The sequence below is a fragment of the Opisthorchis viverrini genome, assembly GCF_000715545.1.
Source record: "Opisthorchis viverrini unplaced genomic scaffold opera_v5_64, whole genome shotgun sequence".
NCBI classification, from domain to species: Eukaryota; Metazoa; Platyhelminthes; class Trematoda; order Opisthorchiida; family Opisthorchiidae; genus Opisthorchis; species Opisthorchis viverrini.
The window spans coordinates 1,543,630-1,568,925 of record NW_008751720.1 but is presented as its reverse complement, the minus strand read 5'-3'; the positions used below and the strand labels follow the sequence as shown (position 1 = coordinate 1,568,925).

General features: G+C 44.2%; 4 protein-coding genes across 4 annotated transcripts in view; 3 read left to right on the top strand and 1 right to left on the bottom strand.

The window, feature by feature from the left end:
- The window catches only part of T265_04104 (hypothetical protein), a gene marked incomplete at both ends in the record, with an annotated part of 34,610 nt that extends 28,223 nt beyond the window's left edge, over positions 1 to 6,387 (bottom strand). Inside the window, one exon of the mRNA XM_009168750.1 lies at positions 6,226 to 6,387. Within this exon, the coding sequence (XP_009167014.1) occupies positions 6,226 to 6,295 (70 nt within the window). The remainder of the gene's footprint in view (positions 1 to 6,225) is intronic.
- Positions 2,610 to 8,990, top strand: T265_04105 (hypothetical protein; the record flags this gene model as incomplete). Its single annotated transcript, XM_009168751.1, has 2 exons — positions 2,610 to 2,735; positions 8,757 to 8,990. The coding sequence occupies 2 exons, from the start codon at positions 2,610 to 2,612 to the stop codon at positions 8,988 to 8,990; spliced, it is 360 nt and encodes a 119-aa protein (XP_009167015.1).
- Positions 8,991 to 11,245: 2,255 nt separating this feature from the next.
- Positions 11,246 to 19,076, top strand: T265_04103 (hypothetical protein; the record flags this gene model as incomplete). Its single annotated transcript, XM_009168749.1, has 3 exons — positions 11,246 to 11,311; positions 16,884 to 17,059; positions 18,956 to 19,076. 3 exons carry the CDS (start codon positions 11,246 to 11,248, stop codon positions 19,074 to 19,076), a joined length of 363 nt encoding a protein of 120 aa, XP_009167013.1.
- Positions 19,077 to 20,343: 1,267 nt separating this feature from the next.
- Positions 20,344 to 25,296, top strand: part of T265_04102 (hypothetical protein) — a gene marked incomplete at both ends in the record, with an annotated part of 7,477 nt that continues 2,524 nt past the window's right edge. The window contains one exon of the mRNA XM_009168748.1: positions 20,344 to 20,710. Within this exon, the coding sequence (XP_009167012.1) occupies positions 20,344 to 20,710 (367 nt within the window). The remainder of the gene's footprint in view (positions 20,711 to 25,296) is intronic.

Sequence of the window (25,296 nt, the reverse complement as noted above, 5' to 3'; positions counted from 1 at the left end):
GGTACACTAGTGTAACGGTGATACTACTGTGTCTGTTGAAAAGTGGGATCTATTACGGAATTTGTGGGGTCGCTTTGTAGAATTTGCCTGGATTTGAGCAATAGTCAGTGAATATTCAGAAAAGTTCAGAAGAGTTCAAAGAGAGGATTGGTATTCAGTTTTTGTAAACAAGATGAGTATTGAGAGTTTTGCTTATCCAACCAATAGTCTGTAACAGTTCAGCTGGCGTTTTCTAATAAATGACTCCGCAGCAAAGGGCTTCTTCCTTTCACTAGTAGTTAATCATGTTTTCCGCAGCAAAGGGCTTCTTCCTTTCACTAGTAGTTTGCTAATCATGTTTGGACTCTTTTCGGCTCGTTTTTGATCCCAGCGCAAATCAGTAATGTTGGGATGTGGTTCGCTTACATACAACGTCCAGTAGATGTTAGAGGTTTGTCCTTTGGGCAGGATTTCGCCTGTGGAATAGTTCTCGATAATTACGATGTCTGGAGTAAGGGTCCCCAAATGGCGACCTTCAGATAGGGTCAAAAGCTCTGTCCTTGATTTAAGAATCAAGTTGGTCCCCACATCACCCCATCGCTATTAATGGCTCTGCATAACACATGCTCCAGAGGTTTAACGTGTGGGGAATTTCATAACAGACTATAACACGTGACTAATCGTGCTACTTTGCTCAATCGTCTTGGTGATGACGACAATTGAGTCACATGTGATTATATCACTGTGTATTACGTGTTTACTCTGTACTGTGAGGACTTGAGTTTTAGATAGCCCAGTGGTTAAGGCGCGGGCCTACTGATCAGAGGGCCTGTGTTTCGGGCATATCGAATGCTCCTGTCCAGACTTGAGCAGTTTGGCAGTATCTCAGCTCTCTCAGTTCCGTTGGGTAGCGTATTAGTTAAGTACCGGAAAACTGTTACAAACGAACCAACCCGCTAATGTTTCAGTCGCTACGATATTCAAGATATCGCGATACATGTATATCTTTGTAATGTACTACTCATAAGGTTACTGAAAATCAGTCGACAGCCCACGACGGGTTTCGCCCTTTATGGGGCTCATTACGTGGGCACAGTCCCCGGGTTTCCGTCAATCTTATGTTCTACTTGAAACCAAATTGCACACTCATTCGCAAACTAATTTGGTTTTTCGAGAGACTCACCTGGAACCCAGCTGAATCTCTCGTTTGTGACGTTTTCAGGAAGCAACCTTTTTTCAGCAACCTTATGAGTAGTACATTACAAAGAAAAGCATAGGAGTGTTCAATCACGTGGAAAATACTTGAAACCGATTGGGTAGTCATCGTTTTCGAAAAAGTTTGGTGACAATCGGTAGATTTATTGCTGGTTCTCCTTCCGCCTTAAATCTCAATCAACCTCGGAACCTAGTCACTTGACCTGACGAAACTTTTGTGTCAAAAGCGAAACGTTGCCCAGCAATAAATCTACCGATTATCACCAAACTTCTTCGAAAAGCATAGGAGATTTCGAGGCCTTCAAACTATAAAATGCATGAACAGAACCAGTTGTCTTGTAGGCCACTCGGAACCTGGGATCGTGGGCTGACATCCGTTTCTAGTTTGACCTGTGACATCGATCCACCGACGCTGGATGGATGGATGTGGGTAATACCATATACGGTTTGCGCTCAGTGGCTAGTTTATCCACCCGAACACCCGACGGAGTGAGTTTGGAGGCTGAACATCAGGGGGGAGGCCTAGGGCCATCAGCGGCCACCCTAAACACACACACGGCCAGTTAGTATTCACCGTTATTTAGTTTCGTCTCGGACAGTCACTTCCAGGATCTTGGTAGGTTTAACGCTCAGGAGTATCCAGGACATCACATGGGACTTTGCAAATCGAAGCGGCTCGATGGTTGAACTCAATAATGTCCGATTCGGATAGAAGGCGGGTTGCATTACCAATAAGTGGAACCCAGAATGGATTTGCAAAGCGTTTCTCAATGGTTCTATTTGATTTCGTCTACACGATAACGTTCATTGAAAGTCATTTCTAGCACCACAAAGGATAGAAACCATCGAATTACTCACTATGTTGATCATCAAGAAAACCCACTTCTAGCATCGTCGCAAAATCAGCTATCCGATTACCCCAAGCCAATAAACTTACTTTGTCCACCGGTAGATCGCCCCGTGGAGTCCACTGGTGGACTCTGGAGTATGACATTGTAATTGGCAGTGGTGCAGTTGTGCAAACTGGAAGTAAATCGTGCCCGCTACAACTATTGCTGATAACTTTTAACCACCAGGTTAGGCAGCAACAATATGGCTGCCGTGCGGCTGTGATCTAATCAGACCGTGCGCTAAGGTTTTTGAATTTTTTTTACCGTAAAATACAGATAGTTGATATGACTTCGCAACAAACCGGTTCGAAAGCGATATAATAACTGTAACTCCTCCATTTCAACCCAGACTTTTGAATGCGTACACGTGCATCGATTTTTTTTGCATTGGTGGTCGTTTGCTGAGCTGGGCTATTTGATTGCAAACGTTTCATCACCAATCGAGGTGACATCGTCAGTGCGTTAGTGGGGAGCGTAGCGGTGGGTTGGTGGTTGGGCACAACCACCGTCAACCTTACGTTCTACATGAAACCAAATTGCATGAAACATGAGGCGGCCTGGTGCAGCACATTCAGTGGCCAAAAAACATCACAAACGAGAGAGTTGGCTGGATTTGAGCTGAGTCTCGCGAAAAAACAAATTTGTTCGCCAGTTCCTTAATCTCGTTCAACGGACGGCTTACTAGCTTGAAAACAAAGTCCAGAATCATGATGAATCTGCAGTACTGATGAAAAAACTTATTTTCGATGGCCTTGATGGATTACTGAATGAGTTGTGTGACAGACCTAAAGAAAAGCTGGACGTCGGAGTTTCCTGGGTGCCTTCCGGTGGAAGACGGGCAGTTAATCAAGACGTGAGTGGCATCCAGATCCTTTTACGTGGAGCGAACTAGCTTGAATCCGGTAATTTTCATCATGATAATGCGACACTAGTCCAACAGAGCCCAATTGAAATGTGAATGTTGTGTCGCAATATCAAGACCACAGATTGGTCCGTTCGCCAAACGTATTTAGATCCGATCGGAGGGGCCTGCCGTCTACTAGAAGGGTTAAATGATGGGGATTTTAGTATCCTTTAAAGGAGTTATGAGTTACTACATTCTCACCACCGGGATTGTTAGAAATCTGGAGACGGAATTCTGCGAAATTCGATCAAAAGCATCCACAAAGTACATGTTTTAGTAGTGTAGTTCGTTAATTTCATAAAATTTGACTAACACAAAGGTAAATGGAAATTCGGGTACTGCGCCCACCTGATGGGCCCCAAGGAGTGTAAAACCGGTAATGGACTGTCGAAGTTTTCAGCAACTTTATGAGTAGTTCATTACGTGTAGTTCGCTACATTTTTTCACCATCTGGGGTGTTTTTCATAGCTTTTTGCATCCGCTTGTACACAGTATTCGCGTTCAATGTGAAATTGGGATGCTTTTTGCTCCACGGTAATGGAGTGGTTGAGTAAACCTCATACCAGCTGCCAAACTGGATATTAAGGTGTCCGAGTCTGCCAAGATCCTATCAAGATCTTGCCTGTGTTAAAATATCCGGTTTTATAATTGGCGGCATTTCCGAGGTGCGCGAAATTCCGGTTGACGCCATCTGAGAGGTTCGACATTCATCCAGCCGTGTGATACCACAACGTAACCTGCGTGTTCTTTGCTTTCTCTATCCACGTCAAGTTTTTTCAATTATTTCGACTAAAGTACGATCAGCTGAAAATCACCAGTCCTGTCTCAGCATGCGGAAACCCTGGTTCGCTCGCCTTACACTGAATGACAAGTTTTGCGAACACTCAGTCTAGGAAGTTCATCCTTTGTTGAATTTCAATGTGGTTGTCACTTACTCGCCTGGTTTTGCTCTACAAGTACGAGTCTAGTGGTGTGTTGTGCAATCCTGAGTTGTTTACTAATTCACTCGTTTCATTTTACACTATCCGCCAGTCCTGTGCCTGTTCCTTCCAGAACCCCATGCATTTCCCCTGGAGATTTTGTCGCCCACCGCCAAGAACACGTTGTTGATTGGTAGTGTGAGGAGATTTGGGATTTTTGTGGAGATTTCGTCCTGTAAGTGAAGCCAATCTATGCTGAAAAGCCGAGAAGCACTGTACTATCCTTGTTGGAAATCATCAGCGGTGCGCATCTCACGAAACTCCTGTCTGAGTGCGAGTTAATCACACTGCTGATCAGCCACTCATGGCCGAACAGTTAAGTGTTCAAACTACTAGCCGGGAGGTCGCGGGTTCGAGACCCTTCGGAGTTTCGTGAGACGCGCACTGCTGATGATTCTCAATAAGGATGAAACAGTTGTACAGTGCTCTCGGCATTTCGGCATAGATTGGCTTCACTTACAGGACGAAATCTCCACACACCTTGTTGAATTAATCCATAGTTGTAGTCGAGTGTGGACCGCACGTGAGTGCTCGCGCGAAAAGAACCACAGCTACGACACTACCATCAGCAACCCCTAGATAGCCCACTGGTAATCTTGTCCTTCTTGGGCCTATCAGGTAAACCCAGGACAGTTAACATCAATTACCCGAACGAAATACCCTACAAGATCCTGGCATACTGTAGCGTGCAAGGCGGTTATTACTAACGGATTCGTTGCCCCGGAATTTTTTAAACTCTCATTTCCTTCACTTGTTCAAAAATTCCTCGAGCAACCAGAGCAAGATCAGTCTGGCAGTGATTGCGTATTCGTTCAAAAATTTCTCAAGCAATCAGAGCAAGATCAATCTGCCACTGACTGCACCTACGAGGCTGAGGAGTCATACGGTTTCGGTCTGTCCGATCCCTGATACCTTATAAAGCATTCTAGGTCATATATAGACGACAACTATGCGGTGTTGACTGCTCGACGGTGTCCATTTATGCGTACGTACAACTTTGTCTCAGTTCGATTAGCAATTTATGCAGCCTCAATGAATCTTGGGTGAGTCCTGTCGAAGTGACCGTGTCTTTGTGATAGCTATAACAAAAGTTCAGGAAGAATAATGAAGGCGATGGATTGGAAGCCCTCACAACATCACAAACGTGGATATTTTCTAGTAAACAACAGACTTTCCCCCCCAGAAAACAACTAGGAAGATATCGGTTTAGTGAATTCCATCAGATTTGCTCAGCTGGACTTCTCCCAACGAAGAACCACTCTCGAGGAACGAAGAATATTCGAGATAAGGTTATGGGATTTCTTTCGACTATAACCCACTCTCACCACCAAAACTGACGAACAGGCATCCACTGACCCAGTTTTATCAGACGATTGACGCGTGAAACGGTTGAGCTTACACATACTACTGACAAATTGCCTTTCCACGGGACCCTTCTTGACTACCTCGGCCACAGCTCAGTCTAGGATGCGTACACAGTAGCACTTGCTCGAAGCATTCAACAACTGAATAACTGGAACAAAGCCGGGACAAGGGAGGGCCAATGCACACGAGTCTGCAATACATATCGCTTTCACAACTACCATGACTGTTAGTGACAGTTGATCTCGTTTACGGATTAATTCTAGATCCAGCGAAATCACACATAAAATTCCCGTTTTCGTTGTGGTCTAGATTGGGGAACTGACGACCATGTTACACGTTAACCATGTTGATTTGTATGCCTCAGTCAACAAAAACATTTATTATATGGATATTCTACCCAGGCCAAAGTATGGTATCGCATTACATGCTCATAGAAGTTGCCAAACAACTCAGCCGCAAATAAAATGAAATTAGCCCAGTACAAGAAGAGTGTTCTCATTCGCCCATGGGCGAACCCTGCGCTGAGAACATGAGGTTGGTATTCCTGAAAGATGTTCCCTGAATGGAAGAAGCATCGCACTGCACCTAGTTTCACAGCAATCTACCCAAAATCCAAATTTCATTTTTCTGAGTCGCCAGTCACGTGACTGATTGGAACTAATTATCAGGCAACGCCTGAACTCAGTGCGGCACATTGCGCTGTTTTCAGTTCCTCATTTTCGATACGAATCGACTATTTCGACTATCAATTTTTCATGAAATGTAACAAGAAAACTAGTTTAACATAGTTAGGAACAAAAGCTGAGGAGCCAGGATGTGAAGTAAATTTCCCAAAGATAGGACAAATGAATATACTCAAAATAGCGATTGCCGCTTTCCATTTGGAGCTTACCTTTTAGTTCTTCCAACTTGTAGTAGAGCAAAATGAGGAAATCTCTGTCCTCGGCACTTATCTGTGTCATCTTCGGGAAAAAATCCGGTTTCTCTCAAAACTGGCGATCAGCGCCTGCCTCAGCGAAGAAATGTTGGTGTACTGTGCTCTGGTTCGCATGCCTCTCGTGCCTTGCACCATACAAAGACTGACGACACATCTGTTGCTCGCCGAACAAAGCACCGCAACATAAATAAGTCATGGTCACGCATAACTTCCAGTAGCTCTCCACATTGTCATCCATCGCACACACAATAAAGTTATGCTATTCCAGATCAGCTGATCGAATGATGATAGTTCACTCGATCGATCGATCGATCGAGCGAGCGAAATTGACAGCTAAAATACATGTGCCAGTGTGAGTACGATGGATGAGAAGATAACAGTTGCGTTGATACTCTCTGTCTTGGTCAGCACAAAAGAGAGAACAGTGTTTCAGCGTTTCTTCAGCGCAGTGGACAAAAATCTGGCAAACGCATTTAGTAGCGGGCTGATACAGCAACTTTTGCTGCCCACTGATGTTTGCGATAGTATTTGGAAAGACTACTTCACAAAGATAAGTTCAGACAGATGGCGGTCGAATGATGCGAAATATTTGACGATCTCTTTTCGATTTCACATCGATTTCGATCAGTAACTCCATCGGTTTTTCTTCTACTTTCTCCCTTTATGACCCTGTATTTGACGATCCTCTTCTGAAACGAGCGTTATTTTTGACTTTGCTTTGATTTCCGGTGATTTGTTGCAAACTCGATCAATCAATGCGAATCTTCAACTTAGCAGATCAGTACACTACACTCCATTTAAGTACTGGCGTCCTAATGAAAGCACGATTCAAACAGACTGACAAATCAGCGGTGTCCATTCTAAATAGGAAGTGACTAGAAATTTATCAGAGATGCCTAAATATTTATTGGTCAACAATAGCTAAAATGCAGTTTGAAAGGGGCGATTGATGGTGTAGTTGAGGTTTGTCGCGTCACTATAAGGGAATGCGGCAACTGAGCAGTATCCTGCAGTAGCTGAGGAGCAAAACATGCCGTAGAAATAACGGAATAAAAATAATGGCATATGAGATGGGCGCACGACTCATTTCAGTTTTGGAGCTGGTCAGGGTATCTGGATTACATCGAAATCTCACTGGACTTGGCGAATATACACTCATTGCAAACTAATTTGGTACTTTCGAGAGACTCACCTGGAACCCAGCTGAGAACATCATAAACGAGAGACTCAGCTGAGCCTCTCGTGAAAACCAAATTGATTTGCAAATGAGTATATTTCTCGAAAACAATCCAATTTGGTTTCAAGTAGAACATAAGGTTGACAGAAACCCGGGGACTGCGCCTACCTGATGAGCCCCAAGAAGGTCGAAACCGGTCGTGGGCTGTCGATGGATTTTCAGCAACCTTTTGAGTAGTACATTACAAATATACATGTATCGCGATATTTCAAATATCAGAGCGACTGAAACATGAGGCGGCCTGGTGCAGCACATTCAGTTGCCTGAGAACATCATGAACGAGAGATTCAACTGGGTTCCAGGTGAGTCTCTCGAAAGAACCAAATTAGTTTGCAAATTAGTGTATATTCGCCAAGTCCAGTGAGATTTCGATGTAATCCAGATACCCTGACCAGCTCCAAAACTGAAATGAGTCCTGGACGCCTGAGTTCCCCAATCAGCTGTCTGACACCTGGAAATTCGCATTCTTGTGAAACACGTGCGACAATCGACGCAATGCCGATGACGTACGTAGCCACTGCACTTCATCATCATTGGTTCATTACATCAGCTGTCCAAACATCTGCACAAACCTGTCAGATCCGTACCGATTGCGACAGGACCTTAGCGTGTAGGGTGCAGTTGAGCGACATCGAAACACAGTGCTTGAAAGTATTCATCGAACGCCGTTCAAAATACGTTCGTCTTGCGCAACACCGTCGAAGAAGACCATCAGAGATGCAACCAAGGCTTGTGGAGGTCACCTTAGGTGCTTACGAATCTAGCCTGCAAAGAACCTATAGGAAGTGTAATACTCAAACAGACTCCGTCGTTCGACGGAATATGACAGGACTGGGCAGGAAAACGAGAAAGTAGCATGAATCGCTGTACAGGGAGAATAAACAACCGTGAAAATCGAGAGTTGAAAGTAAAACAGCCTTACAGTGTTTATGGATCAATACAACCAGGTTCGTTTGTTTGTTTGTTTGTTCCCCGAATGTTCGATGCATTCGTGGAAAACTCTATGCATCCTTGATCGTCTGGGTTCATTAAAAAACAACGTTTGAATTACTGAGATTCAGTATAAAATACTTTGGGATGGGCGTGTGATTCTCTATAGTGTTGTGTTTAATTCAACTGGACTATGTTTCCGTGGCTTTTTCAACCTCACTTTTCGCTTGCTAACTTTAAATTTACGGAGAATGAAATTTTCAGCATTATTGCCCGGTGTGAACTCGCCAAACTAAAGATCAGTTGACGTTTCTGATAGACGTTTCTGCCTGCGAAGCAACTTGATTCAAACAAATACACTCGGGTGCATATCAATTTGGTTTTCACGGGTGATTCAGCTGAATCTCTCGTTTACGGTATTCTTCAACTGGATGTGTTGAACAAAGGCCCGGCTCATGTTTCAGTTGGCACGATATTCGACATATCGCAGTATATTTTCATAAAGGAAACCGGTCGTGGACTGTCGAAGAGTTTTCAGCAACCTTGTGAGTAGTTTCCTTTATGGAAATATGAAGGGGATATCTCGAATATCGTGCCAACTGAAACATGAGGCGGCCTTTGTGTAGCGCATTCAGTTACCTGAAAAAATCATAAAGGAGAGATTCAGTTGAGTCTCTCGTGAAAACCAAATCGATTTGCAAATGAGTGTATTTCTTGAAGAAAACAGCCCAGTTTGGGTTCAAGCAGAACATAAGGTTTGCGGAATCTCGGGGACTGCGCCTACTTGATGAACCCAAAGAAAGGCGAAACCAGTCCTGGGATGTCGAGGGGTTTTCGGCAACCTTATGAGTAGTGCCTTACGAATATAAATGTATCGCGATATCTCGAGTATCTTACACTCAATTGCCTGGAAACATCACAAATTACAGATCTAGCCGGGTCTCGAGTGAGTCTCTCGCAAAACCGAATTTGTTCGCAAATGAGTGTAATTTTCTAAGATCATACACCAATAAACTTTTCCCATCTTTAGCTCACCGCGATTTGACACAGGCGCCCCAAGTTTTCCACCCAAGCAATCTTAAAATATGTTTCCGCCTACTTCACTTCAAAAATTTTCGAACGTCTTGCGTAACACACAAAAAGGCGGAGTGAGTTGACACAGTTATCCGTGACTCCTAGACAAATCGACATTCTGGCAGTTGTCTCATCCGAATGACCGTGTGACGTAATCAACTCAGCCTATCAGGTAAGCAATAATTAGTCATCTAACGGCTTTATACCAGACGAACTGACAGGGGTTGAGCATATATCTTTAACCTGTGGACACACTAATTACGGTCGGCTAATAACAGGCCATGTGCTAGCCACTTCGGTTTTCTCTCGCTTGGTTTGGATTAGATTAGACGAATAATGCATTGCTTTATCAGATAAAAGCTGTCAGGAAGAGCTTAGCTGGAAAGCCAAACTGAATGTGGAACATGTGATGTGCTGATATGAAGTAGTATATGGTTCGGGGTAATTATAACAAAGAAGTCTGAATTGTTATCGCGGCAACAACTTTCAGATGCAGATACGGAGGTGATACAATTCGTAGACTTTCGTCTCCTGCACTGGTTTGCACGACACTTGGCAGACTACCACTCTTCATGTATGAAAGCTACTCAACCATGCTGATATTGGCCGCCTGGATATTCGCAGTTTTGACGACTCGTGTTAACTTTGGTAAAAAGGAAACAGCAGTCCATGATAAAAAAAATTAGCTGTTTTACAAAGACCCTTACGCACAGAGTCACAAACAGGTGACAAACGGAATCGGATACAAACTGGCGAAAGACGAGCTTGAAGCTTAGGCCATATGGGGTTCAGATAAATCAAGATAGATGTGATCAGCTAATTGGGACGTTTGACTCCTAGAGGATTTATCATGTGAGCATAGAGGGAACTGTCACATGACCACTTGGTTTACAGTTTTTGATGGACGTCTAATGAAGTCCTTTCAAGAGCTTAATGCAAGTATCACGATCCTTTCCAACATAGGCAGTGTAAAGGATAAAATAACCTAAAAAACGACTGTGTACTTCTCAGAGCAAAATGAAGACGTTCCAATAGGAGTTAAATTTTGTGAAGACAGTTTTTGGATCGATAAAGCCCTCAAGTATTTCGCTAAGGCTTAGTTGGGAATAAAGTGTCTTTTGGGAAGAACTTTGGGATTACTGTGCAGAACATATAGGAATCTCTGGTCCTTGGGCCAAAGAGTGTATCGAGGACTTCTTGTATGTTCAAACATTACGTAAATGGAGAAATGGATCCTCACACGAACGAATTGCTTCCCTCGATCACAATTTTAGACTGCTGGATTGTATCGAGACACCGAATTCCGATAATTCTTTACCAATGATCCGTTATTCTGAGTAGGCCCAACAGTTTATTGATCAGTAAAGCAGATAGACACAACATGAGCCCTAAAAATCAATAGAAAACATGTAAATCGATTGTAGGCGCAGTTCCCGAGTTTCCGTCAACCTTATGTTCTACTTGAAACCAAATTACACGGAATTAGCGAATATACACTCATTTGCAAACTAGTGTGGTTTTTCGAGTGACTCACCTGGAACCCAGCTGAATCTCTCGTTTGTGATGTTTCGAGGCAACTGAAAGTGCTGCACCAGGGGACTGCGCCTACCTAGTGAGCCCCAAAATGGGTGAAACCGATCGTGGGCTGTCGACGTATTTTCAGCAACCTTATGAGTAGTATACTATAAAGATAAACATGTATCGCGACATCTCGAATATCGTAGCGACTGAAACATGAGGCGGTTCAGTACATTCAGTTGCCTCGAGACATCACAAACAAGAGATTCAGCCGGGTTCCAGGTGAGTCTCTCGCAAAACCAAATTAGTTTCCAAATGAGTGTATGTTGTATAAAGTGTATTTCAGCATACAGTTTTGTTGCTCTTGGTCACGACATGCCAGTACGAATCGACGGTGAGTTTCAAAGGGAGCAATGAGTCACCCGGTGGACGAAAACTGACCGACTAATTGATTGCAAAGAGTTCTCAGCGATCTGCTCTACGTATGATGAAGTTAACCGAAAGCCCCACCAATTTGTTCTCTGAACACTTTACTGTGAGGTTTTAAGAAATGGAACTGCACACAACCATCGGTAGGACAAGTATTACCATACGTTAGCGAAGCGCGTAGGTTATCCACTCGGCACGGGGTAACTACCACTCAGCCCCAAGTTATTGGTCTGTCGGGCTAACAACCATTTATGGATCTTCCTCGTTAGGTATGCGAACCAATCCCCATATGGCGCCACTCGGTTAAGCTTTGTCCCGCTGACGTATCTTGAAAACAACAAACCCGGAAGTAGTAACACTAAAATCACCGTAAACCTCCCATCTGTTCGTACCATAACAGTCTGGTTATCGTAATCTAACTGCCTTCAGAATTAAAGAAGGCATAGCAACAGAATGACCTGAATTCATGAGATCATACTAGCCGCTAGCTGACCATTGACCAGTATGAAGTGTAATCATTCTGTCGCTGGTCGGGGCAAAACTAATTCACCACCAGCATCGTTTGAACTTTCAAAAGATGATTTTTTCAGTCGAACCTTAATTTTGGTGTCAAGTAAGGCTGTTGGTCTTCTCCTCAAAAATGGTGGTTGCTAGCTAGGGTAAAATAACGGAACGAAGCGGAGCATTCGATTAGTTTATCTAGTCGAGAAACTAAGGTGTCCCTGCGCCTTCCCCGGGCCATCCCTTAGTCGTTTGTTGTGCGTCATTTCGTGATCACCAAAAGGCATGAACCCCTGAAAATCTCTGTTCTGGCTTGGAACCTTCACTGCTATTGCCGAACTAGGGAGCCACTACCTATACGTTTTTAGTAGTATCTCAAACCTGATTCAATACTGATCTAATTCAAATCGAAACTACAACTATCTGCTAGCACCGTGATTTCAGCGGCATTAAAAGCAAATCCGCAAAAACGCAACCTTTACATGAGCAGTTTCCACATCAGCTCTGGACAAATTCCTCCACAGTTAACGAAGCTGTACCTGTTTGGTAAACAAACATATTTCCAAGGCACTGTTCCTTTAAAAATCCCAATACGAATGATCTTACCGCATGACATCTTCACAGAACGATCAGCCGAGGAATACTCAAGTAGAAATGCGGGCTCACGAATCGTTCAGAAGCACGGAGATGAGACATTCCACTACAGCCAGGTTGATGAACCCATTTCAGGGATTAAACACGAACAGATTTCTTTAGATGAACACAGAATTTTGACTGAAATGAACTATTGATGTTCTGCTTGAATTGGACCAACACTTTCCACATCGCATCTCAGTCTGAGTGAGCAGTTTTCTTGGGATAATTGCAGGCGCGACCACATATTAGTCTGCTTTAGTTGCCTGCTCCCCGCCTTAGATGAAGCCATTTATTCGGACACCAGTTTGCTTATTGCCTTGTGTGCCAGTTCGCTCAAACAGTGGTCCTGGTGTGGTAGTCAAAATCGGGAAAAATGGCTTCAGGCACAACCTTCTTTCATCTACCAAGACAACAAACTTGTGGATTCTTCGTAGAATGATATGGCATTATCGATGTGGTCACAGATACGACCAAAATCAACGGTGTACTTTAAAACCGCAAATAGTAAACAGTGAATAAGTTCGATGCGCCAAGGCAACCAAATCATTGAGCTAGTTTGTGTGAGATACAGGAAGTGGATCCTGAAGAGAATTCGTCATCAAGCGGACTGATTGTTTACTTGCAAAAGAAGATGCCGACATCGGAATTTCCTAAACGATTGAAAAACGTACACGAAGACCCTAAAGTTAAACGATCACTGTCAGAGCCCTCCACCACGTCATCCACGACAAAGTTCGATATAAACTCCGACACACCTAACCTGGAAAACCGGCCCCTTATTTGAGTGAAACCCAGTAGCAGGAGCTGTAAACCGGCAGTAGCACAACTTAGCGGTTCTGAAAGCCTCCCCCACGGTTTGCTCTGCAAACATCACCATTTGGTCTGAGGCAAAAGTGCTCAGTAAACGTTTGTTGGACGTTAGCAAACACATATGCAATTGGTCGTTAGCTTGTTCGCTGAGCTGGGCAATTTGATTGCAAACGTTTCATCACCAATCGAGGGGACATCATCAGTGCGTTATTGGGGAAGCTACCGACATTTTCCTCTATAGAAAAACATATGCAAGTTTGCACCACTAAAAAGGCTGGCAGTTCTGACATCCGGACATCTCGATTGTGCCCATTTTCTAATTCTTCGGTGGCTTTCCAAAGAACCACTCATTCAATTCTACAATCCTCTGTATATATTTTCATTCTTGTGGTTGCTGATCCGTTTGCCGAGTTCGGCAATTTGTTTGCAGACTTCTTGCCACCAGCCATCCGCACATCATCATCAGCCCACTGAAGCGGTCTCCTCGTAAAATAACCAAAGGTCCGCAACCTAACTGCGAAGGTGATTTGCATATCATTTTGATTCTCCCGTTTATGATGTTCTTAGGCGACTGAATGTGCAGCAGGAGGCGACCTCGTGTGTCATTCCGTGTGGTATCCGAGATCTCGCGATACATTATATAGACGTTATGAACTTCTCAAAAGGTTGTCGACGGGTTTTCAGCATCCTTATAAGTAGTGTATTGCGTGTATATCAAACAGCGCACCCGAGCTGCCTAAATTTTACAACTTGCTAAGCCCAGTATTGTGCAAGTTACATCTTTACAGCCACCTCGTGTGTCATTCCGTGTGGTATCCGAGATCTCGCGATACATTATATAGACGTTATGAACTTCTCAAAAGGTTGTCGACGGGTTTTCAGCATCCTTATAAGTAGTGTATTGCGTGTATATCAAACAGCGCACCCGAGCTACCTACATTTTACAACATTGCTAAGCCAATAATCTACCCAAGCTATCAAAATTTCAATGTATCTTGTGCGAGCCATACTCATCTATTGGTTGTACGGCATATGCCGGCAATTTGCATGCTTGTGTTTAAGGGTGCTCCGCTCGCGTAAAACTCTACACGTCTGTACTGGACAAAAGCGCTGCCAGAAGTAGGTTGTACTTGCAAATTTCACACCTCAAATACACGGCGCAAAGTGCCTCCCACTTTCTACGTTACACAGGCAACTAATCTAATACAGAACAAAATATATCACGATGTGGAGAGAAGGGTTTGAGTGGTTCTCACACCGAAGACAGTAAAACTGCAGTCACACCCGAACATCGATCACAGGTAGAGTTTTGCCTTAAGGCTTGTGTGCAGACTGTGAATTTTTTCGCCAGAATGTGATGCGTTAGTGAAAATTTTGCATGTGCCTTGGAAGTGGTATTGGCTGTCACAACCTTTTAAAGTAAGCTTGTGGACCAAGTATTTGACTCTGAACGATTGCTGAGTCCTGGGTGCAGTGGTCAAAGTTAAACTGTAAATAATGGATAATCGATGTGATTTGATGTGATCCATCGGGTTCAACCCTCGGACACTGCTGGCTACGAAGGGACCCACGGTTCCAATCCAATGACCTCTCAGTCGTATTATCCAAATCCACGACAAAGCGTCACATGATCTTCGTGATTCGTCTAGCAGGAAAAACCATCTACACTGTCTCTGCTGTTGGGGATCACGTTAGTTTGGTCTCGTTTACTGGAGAAGGTTCTATTCGGAGTCCTTCCCTTAAACCAAACATCCAATCCTTTGTGTTTCTCATTACTCAGTGTTTGAGCTCTTCTTCAAAATGCACTTCCAGGGCAACAGGTAATAAACCTAGACTGTGACCTTAAAGCCAAATGTGTTAGCGGAGCCGCTTTGTCCTTGGAAGGGGTGCTTTTTGTTGATCGAGATCGTGTTGATCGGATCACGTGACACAAGACCGGTCCAAAGTGGAGTAAGTGAATAAGAGGACTGATCAGCTCCAACCCCGCAAACGAAATGGACGGCCGATGGTGAAAACGAAATTTAAGATGACCAAGACTGTCCAAATCTTTGTGTAGTCACAGGATTGCCCGCATTATCCGGGAAATTGATTTGCATTCCCCTTGGACAGAGTGCCCGTGTTACAAACCACCTGAAGATAAGGCTTTCAGTTTATGACGAAGCGTGGTCAACCAGTATTTATCTTCAATAAACTTCTATGGACACTCTCAAACATACTCGAAATTTGGAACAAAGTACTCCACTCCACGTTTGTTGGTGTCACTCAGGGATGCGGAAACCTAAACACAAAGGACCTGTGAAAGGTCCTCTAGAAAATAGGAGGTGAAAAGTTATAAGGTTTCATGTACCTTTTGCTGATGGTGTAACCCGTTCATTGATAGTCGTAAACAATAATCTCAGCAGTGTACCTTGTCACCACTTTGGTTGGTTCCCACTTCACCTTTAAGGGACCTTAAGGGACAAGAAAATCTTATTCTTCATGACGTGAGTGCCACTCACGCGGATTACAAACCAAGCAACTGAGCTTTCGTCGATTGGTTGAGATACAATCCCTTGAAGTATCCCCATCTTTGAGTGAAAAGAAAAAACGCAGACCAACCGCCGTTGAGCTCCGCGGAACACTATACGAATGGTAACCAGTGATAGGACCATCCCTTTACTTGAAAAGCTCAGTTATCCATCCCACTGATCAGCATCAGGAGAGCGTTGTGGAGGCAGTCAGTCCATACAAACGCACCTCCTAATCATCCAAGCTCGCAATAGCCAAAAAGGATTAACCCACCGTACCATTTTCCGCAGTTCGGAGTAGTAGGATAGATATTGCCAAATTATCTCGTTCCTTTCGGATCGATAGAGTCGCGTTTTGCTCATCTTCTAATGGTCAGATTTTACAGGACTGAGGCAAAGTGATCCCGTTGGGGGAACTCCCACTTACGGTGGATGAATGGGAGACTATCGTATGCTTAAATGGTTCACCTCTTAATTCGAAACATCACCCAGGTCGTCGAACAGATCACCAGCCACCTGACCAATTACTAATAATCCCCAATTTTCAGTCATGATTGTCTGGAAAATTAGACCTCACTGAGCATGGTTTTTTTGCAAAGCAGTAGCTGTCCAGAACGCTGACAAAATCCCCAAACATTTAACTGAATAAAACTCATCGACATTTTATATATGTTCAAAAAACTGCGGTCCTCCTGCAGTCTAAGGACACAATCTCCAATAGGGAAGGTATCGGACATGTCTCACAAGTTTTATTGTTTTTTTCACATTTCTAGCAAGTTCGATGTTCATCATGCCCGTATGGGTTTTCCGCAAATGAAGCATCCATCTTCTGCTAAACCACTGGTCGAGTTTCGCGATGACCCCCATCAAGGTTGAAACAGGCGAATATACACTTATCTGCAAAGTAATTTGTTTGTTTTCGAGAGACTCACCTGAAACCCAGCTGAATCTCTCGTTTATGATGTTCTCAGGCAACTGAATGTGCTGCACCAGACGGCCTCATGTTTCAGTCGATACGATATTCGAGATATCGCGATACATGTGCAACTTCCTTTGCTAGCGTTGTCCCAGAGGGATCAAAAACGGATGCTACTCCAACAAAAAACACTAATTTTTGCAACAGTACATTCCAAGAATCTGTGGCAAAGTTCATCATTCAATGCTCGACACACTAAGCTAAAACAAGATGTGGTTCTGTCCTAGTTCATAAGACAATAACAGCTGCATAGCAAATTACGTTTCAGCAGTAATCTCTGCAATTTCCGTCAGCCCCCGTTTCATTTCGCTCGTCATCAGTTGACAAAAGTTCAGCACGCAGCTAACTTTTGCGTCCGCTTGACAAGAATGGCATCTTCTTTGGATCCAAAACTTTTCCGATTAAATTGACGGCCGTTCCGAGGTGAGTAATTGATGTGCTCTGCGCCCCCAACACTACCATGGCATCGTCCATATATTATGGGTAGGTTGAGAGACAAAATCTTGAAAATTAGCGAAATACACTCATTTGAAACCTAATTTGGTTTTCTGAGAGACTCACCTGGAACCCAGCTGAATCTCTCGTTTGTGAGTAGTGCATTACAAGGATGGAACAACTTTACAGGGTTTCCTGGCTTTCCAGCATGGATTGCCTTCACCGACAGAAAGAAATCTTATCGGTAAAAATCAATGCCAGAAGGCTAAAATTACCACTCTGGCAATCCTTACTGCGGCAGATTCCAAGCATAAAATTGATAAATTTTCGTGTTGCTCAGGGCCCGATAGAAAGTATTCCTGACATAACACATTACTCATAAGGTTGATAAAACTCACTGACAGCCCACTACCGCTGTTTACTACTGTTTAAAATTAAACAGTTAGTTGAATTTGTCAAGTGTACGCCAAGTGTACCGAACATCACATTTTACCTGAATTGCAAGATATATCCAATTTAGTTTGCTCTTAACGCGAAACTTACCTGGATCCGAGCTGATTCTTTCGTTTACAATGATCTGCAATTGAGTGTACCGAATAAAGGTGAGATATTCAAAATACCGCAGAGTGGTTTCTTTACAGAACAAACCATTCGGTTGGTGGGTAGCCTAAACAGGAGATTCATGCGAGCTTTTGTTTGAAATTACTGTAAATCACAGTACATTTCGTCAAGCGCTTTCGAAACTCGCAAGGCAAATCCTACGGCTTTAGAGTACGTTGCGGTGGTCTTGGTTGGAAGTGCTCTGTACTCCAACTTTTGGAGAATTCCACGAGGAACTGTCAGAAAAATGTTGAAATTGCATTGTAGAGATTCGTATAACATTACAGAACCTTGTATATGCACCGGCATCCAGCCAGAAACCGGATTTCTAGGGTACCCGCAGTCTCTCAAAAGGGACTAATTCGTGACCTCCTCCACAAAAAAACAAATTCAATTAATTAATTTAATTTAATTGATAAAAATTAAATTAAAAGTAAACAAAAACTGAACAAATATAAACAAATTAAAATTGCATGGTACATGCAGCAGTTTGGCATGAGTCAGTTACAGTCCCGTCGGGAGGACTGCATTGGTCTTTCACGGGAGTTTTGGTGCCAAGGAACTTAAGGAATGGGGTTAAACCGATTGTTCAAAGGGTGATCCCCTAGGTATATGTACTAGGACCCACTTAATCTATCAAGCTACCAAAAACATATATGACGTCATTCGAAATCCTAAATTTATCCTTTACTTGTCTCCAACTATGAACTGTACTCCCGGAGAAGTTCCACCGTTCGGTTAGCCGTAGAAATTGAGCAATGTGATCATACGAAATCTGCCACAAACGTCGCGGAGCACCTCACCACATCTTGACGACGGGGATGACGTCGTGGTTGTTCTCCACATATGTTCTGAGGGGAGTTCATTGACTTCCGCCTCCTAGTCGCACATGCGAATTCATGGCAGGGCGTCTACACATCCCGCACAAAGTGAGAACATAACTAGCGAATATACACTCATTTGAAAACTAATTTGGTTTTTCTAGAGACTCACCTGAAACCCAGCTGAATCTCTCGTTTTTGATGTTCTCAGGCAACTGAATGTGCTGCACCAGACGGCCTCATGTTTCAGTCGCTACGATATTCGAGATATCGCGATACATGTATATCTTTGTAATGTACTACTCATAAGGTTGCTGAGAATCCGTCGATAGCCCACGACCGGTTCGAGGGGAGTTCATTGACTTTCTCTTCCTAGTCGCACATGCGAATTGATGGCAAGGCTTCTACACATCCCGCACAAAATGAGAACATAACTAGCGAATATACACCCATTTGCAAACTAATTTGGTTTTTCGAGAGACTCACCTGGAACCCAGCTGAATCTCTCGTTTGTGATGCCCTCAGGCTTATGAGTAGTAAATTATAAAGAGAACGTAACTAGTTGTGACGCGCTGCTATTTTAACAGGTATGCTTGTATCAAGTACAGCTTCATGCCAAGGAGTGGAACTTTTTGCTCTTCCCATTGCAGAAGCAGTTAGAATTCGAACTTCAGGAAACGGATGAAGCACATTTTCTGGCCCCTTTTCGCTTACAAACGCCATTCGGACCACTTTCTACCTCTGAGCAGTATGCAGTTACTGAACGACCTCAGTCGTCGTGTGAACAGTTCTTCACTGCTCTACGTGGAGCTGACCGTGGCATCCCCAGAACTAACTGGATAATTTCTCTTATTGGCCTGTATTTAGCGGTAATGAAGCCATTCCCTTCCGTTGCGGAGCAGGGACGAACTGGCCTTTCCAAGAGAAGGTCCCTATTGGGCCAGCTCAATGGAGGCTAAATCACCCGCCGTTACGATTTTCACCTAAGCCTCATGTGTCCCATTGACAGCCGGTTTGGCCTAACATCATGGTTTTCGCCGGTCATCTGTTTCTCTCGTTTCAAACGTCTGACAGTTTTTCATTGTCTCCTTGTATACGTTCTCATTAGTCAGTTAACTCGCATACCCATTGGAATCACCAGGGTGATACATCCTGTCGTCTAGTTGGTTTAACAAGGGAGCTTACGTAATCGACCCAGCCAGAGGGCAACGAAAGGATCCGGTTACCAATAGGGTACACAACCACAAACATTCCGTGCGATTTTTGCTTGAAGTGAACACTTGAATGGCCTATCACAGTCCCTGTTGCGTAATCGTGTCATGTAATTTTCACCTCCGGTAAGCCCCCACCCGCCTCACACGAGTGATCTCATCATCCTATTGGTACAAGGTGTTAATTGTCACCTCGCCGGTCCGCGGAACAGCTGGCCGCCTTACATGAGTGGGTCAGCGGCATGAACAGCAACCTTCGGTTAGCCAATCAGAAAACGCTTTGATCATCAGATCAGATGATTAGATTCAGTGATCAAAGCGAGCCTACTGGATGATGGGGGAGTAGCACATATTCCAAGACAGTAGACTGTGCCGTTACAGCAAAGTTATGGATGTGCTTGACCAGACGCTTGATTCCAAACCATTCTCTCAGCTTCGCGACTCATCCGGAGATAGTGCGTTTCATTTCATGGATGTGTCTGGGGCTCTTGACTTGTCCAACAAAACCGCATCGATGGAAAACGAAAATAGTCTGAAACAGGAAGCAGGTGATGAGCAGAGGGCAGAAGAAGAGTTGAATGGGCAAACCTGGACAGGTATTTCGAAAGTCGAGGTATCCAGTCCGTTGGGATCCACCCCAAAACCCTACTCACTGAATGATGCACCCGTCAAGGACCTGGGATCATGGAAATGCTTCCCACTTGTTCCGACTCCTGAACAACTTCAAGCACAGCTGAGCGGGCGACCAGCGACAGGTAAGCAGGCTTGTTTAGTGTTAGTGTAGAAGCTATCAATTCTTGTCATTATCCAAGATGTTTTTGTGGGATCCACAGGTGGGGAGCACGTGATTTGAGAACATACTGTCTGACTCCCCCCCCAACAGTATTGTAAACACACTCCAAACAAGGGCGAACAGTAGACTAAGGAACATGGAGACGATTTTTTGGCAAGTAGAAAAAAGGTCACGGGGAAACGTCACTACACAATATCGGTGATTAATTTCGGCTTAAGATTGAAGAACATGCGGAGAAAGTTCGTTTTCCACATTTTTCATTTTAACGTGGACTCCTTCCATGTTCTCACCCAGCACAGTGGTTGTCCGTCATTACCGATGACGTAGTCTATTCTCCTACTGCCTTTTTTGGTAACCAGCCAGCACTTAATTTAAAGAATAAACGAAATCCACGAATATGGATTCATTTGCAAACTAATTTGGTTTTTGTCGAGGGACCCACCTGGAGGCCAACTCAATTTGGTTTTAGTTTGCAGATGAGTGTATATTCGCTAATTTCGTGCGATTTGGTTTCAGGTAGAACATAAGGTTGACGGAAACCCGGAGACTGTGCTTGCCTGATGAGCCCCGAAACCGGTCATGGGCTGTCGACGTATTTTCAGCAACCTTATGAGTAGTGCATCACAAGAAACGAAGTCGTATCCATACGAACCTAACCAGAAATCGCGTGACTGACGGTCTGTTGATGTGAATTTACGCTTCATCCCGGTTCATGGTCGCTTCCGTGCCAGAATTGAACCACTTCAAAAGTTTTCTATGGCCTAATGTTGACACTTTATTGTGAGCTTCTAGATGGTGTGTTTATTGGGTAGCCATTCCCCCGGAGACTTCTAGCAAATACAACAATTCAGCTTCACCACATCAAGGTGTGCCCCTTTAGCTACTAGATCTTGTTGATAGGCACACTGACAGCTCCCGTTAGAGCATTGTTAACTTCAAACTTGTCTCTGTCATGAAACAGAACAGGGCTAGGGCTTCTCATCTACTTATAGCATGTGCAAGATGACTGGTTCCCAAGGGCACATCGACAAACGCCATGATTTGAGAGGTAGCTCCTCATCAGAATAAGAAGAAAATGAGTTATCCTGGCCGCACATAGCCTAGGTGATCTGTACTGACCTGTCTGTTCGAGATCGTTAGAATCATTCAGCGATCTTTTGTCGGATCCAGCTTGTTACCGAACCGATCGAAGCGGCTTGTCTTCGGTCGTGGGGTCATGGAATCAGAAAACATCTCTTAGTGGCTAGCTGCTGAACTTTAAAGGACACTTGTTGCGCCTGAAAATGAGGTGGATTTTGATCCATGTGTATTGAAATCCTAGGATTTACCCCCTACATTGTCCAGATTCTCCTATTTCTGAGGCCCAAAATGTAGGGAACAGGATGAAAACCAACGGAAATATGAGGCGGCCTGTTGCAGTACATTCAGTTGAGGAACATCATAAACGAGAGATTCCGTCGAGTCCCTCGTGAAAACCAAATTGGTTTGTTGCAATCAGTCCAACTTGGGTTCAAGTAGAACAAAAAGTTAGAGGAAACTCGAAGAAGGCGTCTACCTGATGAGCCTCAAGAAGGGCGAAACCGGTCATTGGCTGTCGAAGTGTTTTCAACAACCTTGTGAGTAGTTTCTTTTATGGAAGTATAAGAGGGGGGATATCTCGAATATCGCACCGACTGAAACATGAGGCGGCCTTTATGCAGCACATTGAGTCGGCGAACATCATAAACGAGAGATTCACTTGAGTCTCACATGAAAACCAAATTGATTTGCAAATGAGCGCATTTTTCGCAATTGGGATGCTCTTTAGCCACCAGGTGTTTTTCTGAGTACCGAAACACCGGTTTCCCAAAGTTGTTCCTCAATGTTTTGATGCATTTTATTTTGTTCAAGCTGACAAAACACTGACTCACCTGTCGTTTCGCGGTCACATCAATAAGTGCTCAGTGATCTTGTTCATAATGTGCAAGTTCGAGATAGCTCAGTGATTTGGGTGTCTCGTGTCTTTTGGTGACCTCTGATGAGTTGACTGGACCCACGGAATTGGGAATCGGATGATCAGAAGACGAGTTCTTCGTGAGACAGCAGAGGATAGCTCACTGAAAGAATACAGCCACCACAGTATACCCATTCATCGCCTGCCGAGACGAGTGCTGTTTGCCACGCCCAGTTCAGTGTCGGAAAACTGGATGTGGACGGGATATGACATGACAGAAGGGAACGAAGGATGTTAGGAAAGTCTGGGCGCTGCTGCTGCTGTTTGCCTTTTAGGGTTGGGTCCACCTGCCCCTCTCTCGTGTGCTTGACCGGATATTGTGTTTGCTGAGCTCAGCAAACAACCCATAGACCGACCACGGTGAAGACATATCATCGCCGGTGATCAATTGAAAGTTCATATCGATTGATCAGACACACAATGTGGTGCAGGCACGTGGCATGTACCAGAAGCATTCGTATTGGACAGTGCTCAGCTCACGAAATATGCAGGTTAGTAGTACCAAAAGGCTAAAGAGACTTTGATGCGCGGATCTAGATACTGCTGAAGCAGGAGTAGACGGGGAAGCAATGGAAAACGGGAAAGCGCAATTTCCGAATCATAAGATCTGGCTTCTGTGCTACGAGAGAGATGGCCCAAGTAATCAGAGCACGAATTTACTGACTGGAAGGTTCATGGGTCGAACCCGACCTCAACCTCTCGACTTTCCCTGTCTAGGCTTGGCAACCTGTTATTATCCCAGCCCTCGTGCTTCCTTCCAGTGGCATGGCAGCTAAGCACAAAAAGAGCGTTACAGCTGATTGATTATTTATTTTTATTATTTTTTTATCCCGTTTTACGTTTTGAAATTTTTGGATTGGTCAACTAGTAGCCGTAACCTCCGTGCGAAAGAGGCTGTAGATTATTCTGCAGTGTACGAAGTAGCAAAGTCCAAAACCCGGTTGGTGGCTGTCCTGAAATAGGAGGGAGATGTCAGTCTAACTGTGATCCACACACTCTGTAACGGTGTAACCTAGTGATTACTTGGAGTAGAATTGTTCGCCTCTAGGTTGTGACTTACTGAATAAATGTACTAAGATTTGATTCCCTTGGATTCGTTCTTATACTTCAACACTTCAACACTTCAATACTTCAACCAGAACCATAGGGTATTTGATCTTATTTGTGCTCATGATCTTATCTCTATTTGGTGAGCGTGTCCATATGTCGGCGAATAGTCAGAATCGCTTGTAACAGTTCACGATCGCCGGAGTAGTTTTTAGAACATTTTGAGGCAAAATTGTCACAGTATCATTTGCTGCCTTCTCAGAGAGAAGACACATTGTGGGTCCCCCAGTTTAGTCAGTGTCAGTTTTCACTTTTTGGTGTTTTTACGCCACTGGGTAAGGGTACACACTTGGATTAATTTCCGGTAGAGTATTCCGAACGGTTCAAGCGTGAACACGCCCACCTGTGAAAGCTCGGGTACGTCCAAATTGTGCTGATGGAGTAGTAGTGACACGCTCGCCCCACCTCGCATGCCAGATATTAGGAGTTCAATTCCAGGCATTGCCAAGAAAACACTACTGATGAGTCCTAACAGTAGCAAAACTCGAGTCCAATGTCTCCACCTTTTGGTATGGACTCACCAGATTGACTGCACCAGAACAGGGTGAGCACTGTTCAAACAAGAGTGATGTGATCGAGAAACACACCCATTTGCAAATTAACTTGGTTTTCACGAGACACCGGGGCGAGATGGCTCAGTGGTTAGGGCGCGAATTTACTGACCGGGAGGTCCATGTTTCAAACCCGACTTCTGCCTCTCGACATCCCCTGTCTAGGCTTGGGCAACCTGGCAGAATCCCAGCCCTCGTGCTTCCTTCGGGTGGCGTGACGGCTAGGCACCGAAAGGATGCTACAGCTGAACGATCCCACGAGAGAACCAACGGAATCTTTCGTTTATGAATGTGCTGCACACAGGCCGCCTCATGTGTCAGTTGGCACGATATTCGAGATATCCCCGTATATTTTCATAAAGGAAACTACTCACAAGGTTGCTGGTCGAAGAGTTTTCAGCAACCTTGGGAGTGGAGTTTCCTTTAAGAGTGATGTGAATTCTGAAAATCCCACAAACCCTCGCGGGCTAAACAAAACGGTTCATTTCTACCCACTGCGCATGGATTGTCCCATAATCTTGCCCTTTCGGACCTCAAAATCGCACACTGCCTCTCGTGACAAGTTAGCAACAGACTTATACTGAGGCGATCACTCAAAGTGAACAGCAAGTTAGTGGCTCGAATCCTCAGGCGACTGTTCGCCCCACGCTTCACATGCATTTCAACATCTTCTATCCTCCTGTCATTAGATGGAACATTTTTTTACGTAAACGAACCTTCAAATTTGAGTAGGTCAGTTTCAGTTGGACATCCCCACGCGTGTGGTAGATTGAGAAGAACGAATCATGTCAGAACGATACAAACTGCATATTGAAGACCACAAAGAGGCCTGTCGAAGGAATGCTTTTTTGTTGTCAGAAAAACACAGGGGTGAAGATTATATATATATATATATAT